Source organism: Magnolia sinica, chromosome 15, assembly GCF_029962835.1.
Source record: "Magnolia sinica isolate HGM2019 chromosome 15, MsV1, whole genome shotgun sequence".
NCBI lineage: Eukaryota > Viridiplantae > Streptophyta > Magnoliopsida > Magnoliales > Magnoliaceae > Magnolia > Magnolia sinica.
This window is the reverse complement of record NC_080587.1, coordinates 1,165,596-1,179,012: the sequence shown is the minus strand read 5'-3', so window position 1 is coordinate 1,179,012 and position 13,417 is coordinate 1,165,596. Positions and strand designations below refer to the sequence as shown.

At 39.1% G+C, this 13,417-nt stretch overlaps 1 protein-coding gene across 1 annotated transcript; it reads left to right on the top strand.

Moving 5' to 3' along the window:
• LOC131228053 (histone H2A.1-like) lies at positions 1-2,193 on the top strand. Its single transcript, XM_058223883.1, has 2 exons — positions 1-689; positions 1,921-2,193. The coding sequence occupies exons 1-2, from the start codon at positions 633-635 to the stop codon at positions 2,191-2,193; spliced, it is 330 nt and encodes a 109-aa protein (XP_058079866.1). The 5' UTR covers positions 1-632.
• The last annotated feature ends 11,224 nt before the right edge of the window (positions 2,194-13,417 follow it).

Below are 13,417 nucleotides of genomic sequence, written 5' to 3'. Positions count from 1 at the left end.
TTGTAGAGAATGGACAGTCATGATCTATCCATGTTCATAGGGAAGTTTCTTCTCATCTAGTTTGTAATTGTATGATTCTTAATCCCAAACCATATATTTTACCAATTCAAATTGACAAATTGTGCAATTTATGAAAAAAAAAAAAAAAAACTTTTAGGAGCTGCCTTTTCTTTTAGTGAAACTTGCAACGTGATTCTAGTTGTAATATACATTGCTATCGTGTACTCTGCAAATTTTAGATGATTTTTCTTTCATAGTTAGATTTTAAAACTTTATTCATTTCACTACTGCTTTGCAAGATCATTTGAGTCCTACAAACTGGTTCTTACTGTTCAAGTTTCAACTTCTGCAGACAAATCAGTTGGATGTGCAGCTGAAAGCAGTGCAGTTGCTTGGTGACCTGTTTGCTTTACCTGACTGCATTATTACAGAAACATTTAAGCTACTTTTCTCATTTTTTATATTAAGTTCCCTTTTCTTTAACGACATGCGAAGAGTTTCAAGCTGTTAGAATTCTTAATCCGGCATCGTTCATTCGGATGTGGCATTGATGTGGTCTCTATAACAGGGTGTAGTTTGGTTCATGGAATATATGGGCATGCATCAGCATGGTTGCAAAATGGTAGTGGTTCATGCAAAATCGTTCATCCCCAAACACTCATCTCTCTCTCTTCCAGAAAGCAACACAGGTACCCTCATTCTCTCTCTAAGATCTAAGGTTCTAAATCAGACATTTCTCATTTCTTAAAGTTTTCTATATCTAGGGTTTCGATTTTCTTCTTCTTCTTTTTTTAATATTTTTCTATATTGTATTGTATTCATGCATGTTCATGATATCTACACCATCTCTTTTTGAGATGTAGTTTTAGATCGGTAGGTTTTCCGCATTTGTTTTTATATGTTGTTGATTTGGGATAGAATTTGTATCTGAAGCTCTGAAAATGCATTTTGATCTCTCTGCAGCTGCAAATTGCACTTTTTCAGCAGATTAAATTGTGCCTTTTGGATGAATATGATACTGTGTAGGCACAATCAAGGATTAAAATTGGCTTTGGTGTAGCTTATTATTCACTGCCAATATCGGTTTTAGATGGGATATGGGTAGTACATATGGCCTATATTAGGCTGTTTCTGGTTCATACAGCTCATGGACAATACCATGGTATGCATCAGCTGATACATACTGGTTTTGGATGATAATCTAAACCTTGGCCCTGTATCGCCCTGTTTTGAACCAATACTGTCAATGACCACTGGTACAATTCAATATTGTCAGAATTTGCTGGCCATTGATTGGTGAGGAGACAGTTCCAACTGAACTGATAGTTCTGCATTTTGACACTTCACAGAGGGAGGGAGATTGTTGAGGATTTCTTCAACTACAGGCTGATGTAAGCTTAGCATGAATGCTCTCACTTGGACAAAAATCTTATTCTGGTCTTGACTGTTGTTCAGCACGGTGTGTGGGTCAACATGGGATCTGATCTGTTACATAGAGAATTTCTGTGTCGGCAATCTTCTGAAGATGGTTGTGGTCTTGGCTCTCTTTTACATTGGCAAGTTTTAAACGGTTGATAAGAAGCAAACTGCTGCTAATCATGCAAGTTTTAGAAAATTCTGATGCATAATGTTGGGTGTTATCCACTGCTAATCATAAATTGGTGTTGGCTTTCTTTTACTGCTCAAACTGCCAACCTATTGGAAGGATTGGGTGTCACAAGAACTTAATAGGTTGGACGTTATCCACTGTAGCATGCACTGCTTAATGTTACTTGGATGTCCAAATCTTATGCTTTAGAAGAATGCTGACATAAACATCGTACCTGCCCCGGTATGCATAAATCCTTCTGTATTATGAGAATAATACTTTTCGGCAACTGTGATTTTGTATTTTATCTAATGATCTTTCAACTACTACAGGCTGATGGTACAAGCTTGCATGAATCTCCTGTCTATTTGGCTACTGTTCTTGAGTACTTGGCAGCTGAGGTTTTGGAGCTGGCTGGGAATGCTACTAGAGACAAGAAGTCTCGCATCATTCCAAGGCATGTTCTTTTGGCTGTCATAAATACTGAGGGGCTTGGGAAATTGCTAGCTGGCATGACAATTTCAAGTGGTGGTGTTTTGCCAAACATCAACTCTGTTCTCCCTAAGAAGTTTGAGGAAGCTTCAAAATCTCCAAAAAAGGACTGATTGGGTTGGGATGAATGCTTGGGCCCCACTTTGTAATTCTTATTTAATGGATTTTTTGGGAATTTCTTCAAATTTGTAATTTTGGTTTTGGTGGTGGGATGGTCATTGCTGCTTTCTTTTCTTTTTCTATATTTTGTGAATAGAGTAATATTACTGTTGAGGTTTAGATGTATGTGCTTCAGCAAAAGGATGCAATAGATGTTATCATTGTATCTCCATCAATGTAGTTTCTATAGGTTTTAAAAATTAAAAAAAAAAAAAAAAAAAAGCAGGGTTTCAGTTGTAGGTAAAATCCGGCTGTTGGGAACGGAACGGTTTAAAACCGTTCCTTAAGTACCCTCCCTAAAATTTGAAACGATACCTAAAACGGTTCTGAACCGTTCTTTTTTCTGCGATGCCTCATTTAGGAACGGTTTAAAACCGTTCCTAAATGACAAGCAGTCTCTCAAAACGTAAAAAGCTTGAAAGGTGATCCTCACCTTTAAAGAGTTGGTTCATCTCCAAATGATGCTAGAGTTAATCATACACGCCCTAGGATCAAGATATAACAAAATTAGAATATTTTGAGGGTTTGGATTTCTATGTTATTACACTTACACGATTAGAATCAAGGTTTAGGGTTTAGATCATGTAAATTAAATTTTATAACTCGAATCCTAATTTTTGTACAATGAATAAAATAATATTCATATTAAAACATTGACTAATAATATTAATAATGATAATTCACGAGTTGATATTAATATACCAACAATACCCTATACTATCATAGCATAACTAACAGTCTAATAAATGATTGAAGTAATAGACAATAATAGAATTAGTACCAACAATAGTCTAATAAGAACTAGTGCTAATTGTCATATTAACTCTGCCATAATGAAAATAATAATGATAATATTATTATTTTAAAAATATCATTATATTAATATAATAATTATTTGTAACATAATGCTAACAAGAATAGTAAAAGGAGTTCAAGACTTGACTTACCTAGTTGTGAGACTCGACTCATACCTGGCCCAGCTCATTCTTAACACAGTGAGTCGACTCACTCTTCTTCTTTCTTTCTTCCTTCTTTATTCTTTTCCTTCTTTTCTTCTCCCTTCTTCCTTTTGAAGAAATTACTAGAGTCAGGACTCAAGTTAGCCCCAACTCTGCAAAACTCAGATCGACTCGATCCACGGTCAACTCGGTTCGACTCGACTGGACACCACGAGTCAATCCGACTCAGCAACTCTCCTTCCTTTTCTTCTTCTTTTTCATTTGCTACCTCAAGAGCAACTAGAATGGTCAGAGTCCATCCAATCCTAGCCAGAAACTCAGACGGACTCGGTCAAAGTTGACACCGAGTTCGGCAATGGGTCGACTTCCTTGTACCCGCACTCAACTCGATTCACCTTTTATCGCTCTCCTTTGTTTCTGGTTCTTCCCTATAGAGTCTGCCCAACACAAACCCCACATCAGCTAGAACGAATCAGTGACTAAGTTCGAGCCGAGTCAGTGCAACATGACAACAACTGCCCACTTCTCTCGAAGTCTCTTTTTTTCCATTTCTGTCGAGTCCCACGAACTCTGGATTCGATTCAACTGAGTCCCGATGAGCCATTGACTCAGCTCGAGTCAGGCAAACATGGCAGCCCTCTCTCTCTCCCTCTCTCTGCATTCTTCACTGTCTTCATCTGCTTCATCCCCCTGCTTCTTGAACCGCTACAGGGTATGGACAGATCCATATGTTTGAAGCATGATTTCGAGTCGAGTCGAGCTGATTTTTTGAGCTCGAAAATGAGTTCGAGCAGGCCCCAGCTCGACTCAACTCGGATCGAATCTAGCTAGAATCAAACTCGGATTGAACCAGTTCGATGACTCAGTTACTTTGTCATTGATGTTGTTCACCAACTGTTTTGATCTAGAAGGATGATTTTGATTTTTGAGCGGTCGGACAGGTTGTTGGGGATTCCTCCTTGCAGTTGAACGGTACACCATCCAATAGCAGTCGAATAGGTTGTTGTTCACCAAATGAAAATTTCAGAAGAGCTTGCTGATTTCAGGTGGGATTTCACCATGGAAGCTGAAGCCGGTAACCCTCTCAGGATGCCGGTAACCGCATGCGACTCCTTTCTAGTTGTAGAAATGGCGAACTCGGCTTGATCTTGAAGGTGCAATCCAGGTGTTTATGGAAATGCCTCAATAGCGAACTGAACTGAATCGAGCCGAGCCGAGCTGGCCAGTCAAGCTCAAGCCGAGTTCAAGCTAAGATCAAACGATGGCCGAGACGAGTCAAGCTGAGGCCAGCTCGACTCGATGTACACCCCTACCTAAAATGGTCTCTTAAAATGGATGAACCGTGTCTGGATATAACACATACATCATGACGGGCCTACTTAACTTGGTGACGTCAACACGCCACACCATCCAATTCGTTCCACGTCCCTTTTTAGCTTGGAAGCCGATTGGCTGGTGTACAGCACAACACCGAACTTGTCGTGGGTACGTGTCTTCGAGCTCCGATTTGTACGAACAGTTCAAAGAGATCAAAGTTGCATGGGACCCACAATAATGTATTTATCATATCCACACCGTTAATCCATTTGGATAGATCATTTTAGATCATGAACCCAAAAATTAGTCATATCCAACTTTCAATTTAACCACACTAAAATATCAGTGTAAGAATGATTCTCACCGTTAAAAAATTTATAGGGCCTACTATAATGTTTATTTTCGATCAAATCTATTCATAATGTCACAATAATTTAGATGAAGAGTAAAAACAAATATCATATCAATCTAAAACTTCCGTGACTCCAAAAAGGGCTTCAATGGTAGACGTTCAATCCTCCACTGCTTTTGCAGTGTGGTCCACTTGATCTTTGACTCTCTCTTATTTTTAGGTTCAAGCCTTAAGACTAGCTCACCAAATGGACAAACGGTTTGGATATAACACAAACCTTGTGATGAGACCCCCGGAACTTGGTGGCGTCGACACACTGCTAAGGCGGTGGTGTGCGGTACACAGCCGACTCGCTTCCTTTTAGAGTCCGGACGTGGATTGCGCCCCACCCCGTCTCTAACCACGAACGGACAGTTATGTGGGTGGACTCACCGTGATGTATCTATTTATCCACGCCGTCCATCCCTTTTCTCAGATCATTTTAATTAATTTTTACAAAAATGAAGCAGATCCAACGCTCAAGTGGACCACACCAAATAATAAGCTTGTGTTACATTAAATGTACAAAGTATTAAATGCAAGAGTAATCTGTGGTGTGGTCCACTTGAGTATTTGATCTTCCTTATTTTGTGTTAAATCCTTAAAATGATCCGAGAAAAAGGATGGACGGCATGGATAAACAGATACATCACGGTGGGCCCGCCCACAGAACTTACAGTTGGGAGAGTCCCACGACGCGCAAATCGGATTGTGTACTGAGTTACTCAGTACGCTTTTATCGTACTGAGTAAACTCAGTTGGGACCACTGTTAATGTATGTGGTTTATCCACACCGTCCATCCATTTTTACTGATAATTTTAGGGGTTGATATTAAAATTTTAGTGAATTTAAAACTCAAGTGGACCATTACACAAGAAATAGTGTGGAATAATGATTTCCACCGTTGAAACCTTCCTAGGGTCCAAATTAATTTTTATTTGTCATCCAACCTGTTCATAAGATCACAAAGACATGGATGAAGAGAAACCACAAACATCAGCTTGATCCAAAATTTCTTTGGCCTCCAAAAAATTTTCAATGGTAGAGGTTCAATCAAACTGTTTCCTATAGTGTGGTCCGCTTGAGATTTTAATTTGCTTAATTTTTGGGATCTAGCTCTAAAATTATCTGTTATCATGGATTAACCGAGTGGATAAAATAAATAAGTAACAGTGGACCCCACCCAATTTACTCAGTATGCTAAGGGTACTGAGTAACTCAGTACACACCGCTTCCTACGACGCGGACCGACTCCCCTTCCGAGCTTCTAGATACGCGGAACTCACCTCCATGTGATAATCTCGTGGGACGCGGATTGCGTCCTACCCCCGCCCGTTTCTAGCTGGGAACCGGCAGCAGGTTTGAGTGGCCACCGTGATGTATGGATCTTATCCACACCGTCCATCCATTTTTTTCGTATCATTTTAGGGATAAATATAAAATTTAAGTAGAATCCAAGCTCAAGTGGACCACACCACAAGAAGCAGCAGTGATCATGAATCTCACCGTAGAAATTTTTATAGGCCCACCGTGATGTTTATTTTCCATCCAACCTATTCATAAAGTTATATAGACATGGATGAAGAGAAAAAACAAATATCAGCTTTATCCAAAGCTTCTGTAGCCCCCGTGAAGTTTTCGACGGTAAGAATTTAATCCCCATTGTGTACTCCATTAGACCGTTGGATCTTCCTAATTTTTATTTTTACATGTACACTAAAATGATACGAAAAAATGGATGAACGGTGTGGATAATCCCCATACATCACAGTGGCCACTCAAAGCTTCTGCCCGTTCCCAGCTGGAGACGGTTGGGGTAGGACGCAATCCACGTCCAATCTCATGCACCTGCTGCCCACCCGCACACTCCACCTTTAATTGAGGCCTAATCAAATACGGAAGGACTGCAAATTAAGCTTAATATACAACGCAATGTGTGGGGCCCACAATGATGTTTTTATGAAATCCAATCCACCCATCGTGTCCGTTCCCTCATGTTTTCCTTGTCCTAGTAAAAAAAGGCCTGATAATATTTCAGATGGGAAACACCATAGGGAACAAATGGAATGGGCATGCATGCCATTAAAACCCTTGTGGATTGTGTGGGGCCCACCATAATTTGCATACGCCATCCAATCCATTCAGAATATGCTAACGACCGGGATGAATGGACAACCCCGTAAATCCAAGCCGTTCCAAAACTGAGGGCTTCAACACATTGTTTTAAAGGGTTTACGCATGATTTTACTTGGTGTGTTACATCTAATCATACTTCCATCCGTGTGATTTCTAGGTGACATGGATTACAAGAATGATAACATGGTGAATGATTTGGATGTCATTTAACTCATGTTGGCCCCACATATTAGTTGTATAATGTGTTTAACCTCACGAGGCTTTAGTGCGGATTAAGGTTATACCCTGATCCACTGAGGTGGGTGGAACCCCTGATTGTAGGGCTCCTAGTCATGTGTATTCTTTAAATCTATACCATCCAACCATTTTGAAAGCTCATTTTAGGACATGATTCTAAAAATGAAGCTACTCGAATCTTAGGTGGACCATACCATAGGAAACATTCCAGGGTTGAATCCTCACTTAAAAGCTTCATGGATTCCATGAGTGTAACGCCCTGAAAATCGAGAGTCGAGCATAAGCTCAACTCCTAAGTTCCAACTCATCAATTATGCAATATAGATAATAATGTTTGAATGTTATCTGCATTAGTGCATTAAACATGAGTGGGATTATACTAAAACAGCATACCATACTCCAAAGATAATTAAGCAAGCGAAAGACTGAGATAAGTATATAATGTATAGGAGTGTTTCTCAATCCCCAGAGTATGAGTATGTTACCAGGCTAAATATATACATGTGTTGATCCACAATATACAAAATACAAAAAAATGTAAATGTCCAACTAATTCATATAATCCCTGTAATCCCGTCAAATCAGAACAAGGTCTATGGAGACCCACCTGATAGCTGAGCATAGGAGAATTCTTCCTCCTCATCCATGAAGTTCATTTCAGCTGCATAGAATCCACCATTACCTACATTTACAACAGAGTCTGGTTGGTGTTTTAAAATACCATCCTAGGTGGGAATGAGTAGCTAATTCAGTGAAACTATAAAGCAAAGGTTAACATGTTATCAATTCGGTCAAACAATAATGATAAAGCAATACAACAATCATGTCTTAAATACTCTTATTAATGCAGGGATGATATGCTATAATGATGTATGCCCTCGCCTACACTCTCTCAGCGACATCATCTCACGGTCACGCATGCAACACTCCCTCTTTACTCAACTTCAATGCTAAAGGCACATGCAATGCTGTGCATGTGCATGATTAGCTAAGTTCTTAATTAGAATTATTCATACAACATGTTTGGGAAGCTAAGGTACCTCCCTTTATATCATTTACTCAAACGATGATCCATCTAGGGTCGTCAATCCTAGTTAATCGCATATGATGGGCAGTTCCAGGTCGCTAAGGAGAGGCTCGTCACCTCAGCGTAGGCCTAGTTTATACTCGAGGTCACTACGGAAAGGCTCGTCATCTTAGCGTAGTCCTAATGTATACTCGAGGTCACTCCACCAACGCCCTACCAACTGACAGTTTATTTTTCAAGGCTCGTCACCAACTCGACTGAGGACCACAGCCAGGTTGCGCTAGTGTAGGCCGACAACTCGAATAGAGTGTCTCATATTACTGTATTTAGCTCACAAGTTTGTGTTACTCACTGGTCACTACGGGGAGGCTTGTCACCCCAGCGTAAGCCGACTGCTCGACCACGGTGTCCCATACCACCATGCCCGGCTCATGAGTCTTAGCAGATAGTGGTACTAATGTTGAATCAGACTTTACATTGGTAAGTGGTACCTTAGATACAAGCAGTAGCGTTCATACATAGTAAACACATAATAGGTCAATCGGGTTATTTGACAAGTTCGACTGGTATGAGCGTATGCTGAATTAATCGATATGGTACCACTGTCAACAATCATCGTACGACTCGGATTCACCGAATGTATCAAGTGTGGCGAGACTAGTTCGGCCACTCAAACGGAGACCGTTATCGATTGCCTGGACTACACAGTAGTCCCAATCATATTCGAACATAATAGGCATTCATATGTGATAGTCAAACAGCATGTGACAAATAATTCAAATATAAATCTCATTTGAGCATTTTAACAAACACATCGTACACATATGATCATACATAGACATTTCATCCATAAAATACATAGTAGTAAAATAGGTTACATAAAGAAAACTGTAACTATAGATAAAGTAATTGAGAATCCTATCTCAACAACCTCATTAAATACATTTCAACAAACATTTTCTCATTCAGGCATTTTATCAAACACTTAGACTACATATATCAACATACACATAATAAATTAGTTATACGTATATTATAGCAAATCCTTTCACAAGGGAGTTGTTACACGTACAACTATCATATATTCTCAAACAACAATCATGGCAAGCACAAATCATAATTCCATATTCATGCAAACATTTTAACAACACATGGAATGCATAAATTTCAACATAGTTCATATATATATGTAATACGTGAAAAACATCGCATCTAAGCATATGTGATAGCAATCAAGTCAGTCATAAATCATTAACTAACATTGAAAGCCTTGAAAACCATAACCTAAATGTTTATAGTCCGCACCTTTCGTCGATTTGCTCGTTTCGAACTCCGTTCGAATCTTACGTCCCCGTCTACCGCACAACGGCTACCTATAAAATAGATTAGCTATTTCATTGTTTCCTCTATTCCGATTCCTAAAACAAGATTAGGGTTAGGATTCCTTACCCAAATTGAAGTTGGATTCAACGGTGTAGCTAGATGTAGAGGCGATTCAACATGTAGAGTAGCAGGAAGGAACCACGGCAGCAAACTCTAAGGACCTCCCTTCAATCTCCACTCCTTTCTCCCCTTTTCTCTCTTCTCTCTCCTAGGGTTTGGAGAAAATCGTATGCAATAGAAATAGGGTGAGTTTAAGCCCTTATATAGGCCCAAAACTGATGGCAATGGCCCCAGGGCCATGATATACTTAGGTTCTAGCCAAAAGTCATCTGTTTCGGGCCAACGGAGCTCATCTGGAGGTCTATATCCTGCATACGGTCCAGAGAAAGTTCCCTGACAATGGATTTACGTCAGGTTAAGATTTCGGTCCGATCGGATTAATGGATTGACCGTGGAGAACCCGTTTCAGTTCAACGGTCATCATCACTCGATTAGGGCCACAAGTACACTGACATGTGTAGGAAAATTTTTCTAATCCAAGGATGTAGTTGGGTCAGAATCTGACGGTCTGAAAGCTTAGATTTGGCCTACAAGCGAACGGCCCAAATCACTTAAGTTTTAGTTCATTTTCTAAAGATATCCGCATTTCTCACACACTTCACTCCGGGCTTAAGTTGTGCGTTTCTGGATATTATTTGAAGTTGATTATCGCAATACTTGTCAAGCCCAGTAAGGCGATCATAACTGTATAGTTTTGCGGTAATTAGACTTTCGACGCGCGGTCCAGGTCCGATATGGAGTCTCAATGTGCTCCCGAGAGCAACTGGGTTTTGAGATTTATCCTATGTTTTAAGGTAATGTTAAGTCGACGATCCTAATGGTTTTGGGTCTTGCAGTTCGTATAGAAAGTGGTTCTAGATAATTTCACTGATTATTTAGTTTAGCACTTAATAAATTTTCGTCTAATTTCTAAAGAATTCGGTCCTTAGTGATTTCTGCCTGAGGTGGTACTCGGGTCTTTGTACGGATTTTCCAAGACGTTACAATGGAAATATTCGTTTTGCCATCTAACCTGTTGATATGGTTACAAACACCTAGATGAAGAGACCAAACATATATTATCTTGATCCAAAGCTTTTATGGCTCACAAAAAGTTTTTAATGGTCAATCACCACGGTCTCTTGTATTATGGTCCATATGGGATTTCGAAGTGCTTCATTTTTTGAATCATGCCTTAGAATGAGCTTTAAATGTGGATGGACGGCATGGATGTAGTCACAAAAATCAAAGTGAGCCCCACAATCATATCTCGAAACATTTTGATTTAAAAAATAAATAAATAAATAAATAAAAATAAAATATCGAAACAATGTTGATTGAATTATCTTAGCCTGATCTTGACCACCTGTGTTGATTGGATCCGCGCCTTAAGAGGAACCCTATGTCCGGACTCTGTACTCTAATCCTGGAGATTTACGTTGCGATGTATAAATAAATCATAGTGTTTGGATCTATTTATGCACACACTTATGTACTAAATTTCTACAATTAAAACATGTGTAATTAAAATCAAATAGCCTATTCTTTAGGATACTCTATACGTAAATTATAATTCAGCTCATAAATTAATTAAACCTTCCAATTTTACAATAAATAAACATATCCATGTTGAATTTAAACCATGGGTTGTTTCTCATTCTCTTAGTCATCAACAAATGACATATCCCATTTATTTTATTCTTATTTTTATAAGTCAAATCAAATAAAGTAAGGCTCATCATTTATACAGATGGTTTGAGTCACACGTGTGCCAAGTTTATGGTCTTTAGGTGCATGAGCATAAAGCACGATGCTCAGCTCATTTACTAGAGTTTTTATTACATAGAATATTGAACTGTGTTTATTTAGCAATTGAAGATTGGCACAGATTCATGGTACCGAAATAAAATTGGACAATTCACATGGTTGTACTGTTTCGAAATATTGTCCAAATGTGCCAACACACGATACACATGTCAACGTAGAATTACGAGTTACGAGGAATTCGAGAAATGATCTGAGTATGGCCGTTGCTGACTTTCTGCCAGATGATGACCCAAGATACTTTCTCATGGGAAACAGGGAATATTGATGAGATGTACTTGAGACAACGTGGGCACGACGTGGATGAGATCCATACCGTGAACTTTGGAGATAGGGAATAGGATCGGTACAAAACTAAAGTAAGATATACATAAGGAAGATTTGGGATGGGATGCTCACCGTTAGTTGTGTAGCGGCCCACCTTGATTATTATATGCTATCCAACCATTCATATTACTCTTTGCACCAATCTGAAGGTACGTTCTAAAAATCCTGCTACACAAAAACTTAGATGGGCCACACAAAGTGAATAAATTTTACACTGTTATTAATATAAGGCCCACCTAGATCTTAGATCATTGTAATTTTTGGGATAAAGGCTTAATATTGGGTGGGGCACTTAATGTATGGGATGGATTTCATCCGTTTGAAGTCGTCCATCCACGTCAGCAAATCGTAGACTAACTTTTGGCTTTGATTTTTGGACACATGCTGTCTTCGTTTTGTCAATCTTATGTCTACCATTCGTGCTCTCATTAGGGCACATGTGTTTAGATGGTCTGATGATCTGAACTATCTATCTTCTGTATATTGGAGAAAAAATGCATGGTAAGAATTATTCTAACCATCGATTCATAGATTAATGTCATGAAATTTTTTTAATGGATCAAATGTAATTGTAAAAGTCTAATATACTCTTATAATTTTAAGGTAAAATATTGTACCATAAATCACCTATTGTAGGTATTATAAAATGAATGGTTATGATAATCGAATAATAGCAGTCATATTATCCATTTGAGTGACATACGCTGTCTATTGTAAGTTGCGATTTACAGAAACTCGAAAAACAGAGCCCAAATTGCCTCTTCTGATGTGCATGCTTCCTTCCCAGATACAAACAAAGGATCGTAATAGACTCCGTTTGAGTTGTGTGCCACACACCACTAGCCTCTGTGATGGTTGGCGTGGAAAGCTGCTGTGGGGCCCACCATAATGTATGTGTTATATCCACACCGTCCATCCATTTTTTGGGATAATTTTAGAGTATGAGACGAAAAATGAGTCAGATCATGATCAGAACTGGACCATGCCACAGAAAGCATTGAGACAATGAGGTCTACCGTTGAAAACTTCTCAAGGGCTAGAGAAGCTCTTGATCGAGCTGATATTTGTCTTTTCCCTTCATCCTTGCGTGTGAGACCTCGTGAACAGCTTGGTTGGCAAAAAAACACATTATAGTGTGCCTAGGAAGGTTTCAACGGTGAGCATCGTTGTTCCACTACTATCGGTGGTGTGGTCCACTTAAGCTTTGAATATACCTCTTTTTTTTAAATTCAAGTCCTAAAATAGTCTCATAAAATGGATGAACGGTGTGGATATAACACATACAATATGTTTTGGGCCACATCAGTTTACTACTAAAAAACACCATTGGCGGTTGACGCACGCCACGACGATCCACATCCGATCAGAACCGTCTTTTCTCCCGGATTCACCTACAATATTCAAACGTATAGATGCAGGGTGCTTTCGCAGGATACAAAGAAGAGGTTTGTTTGAATATATCCGGACATACCATGATGTGATGTTTTAGGAATTTATAGGGTTTTATCTACTGCAATTGAGATTTTGTTAATGATTA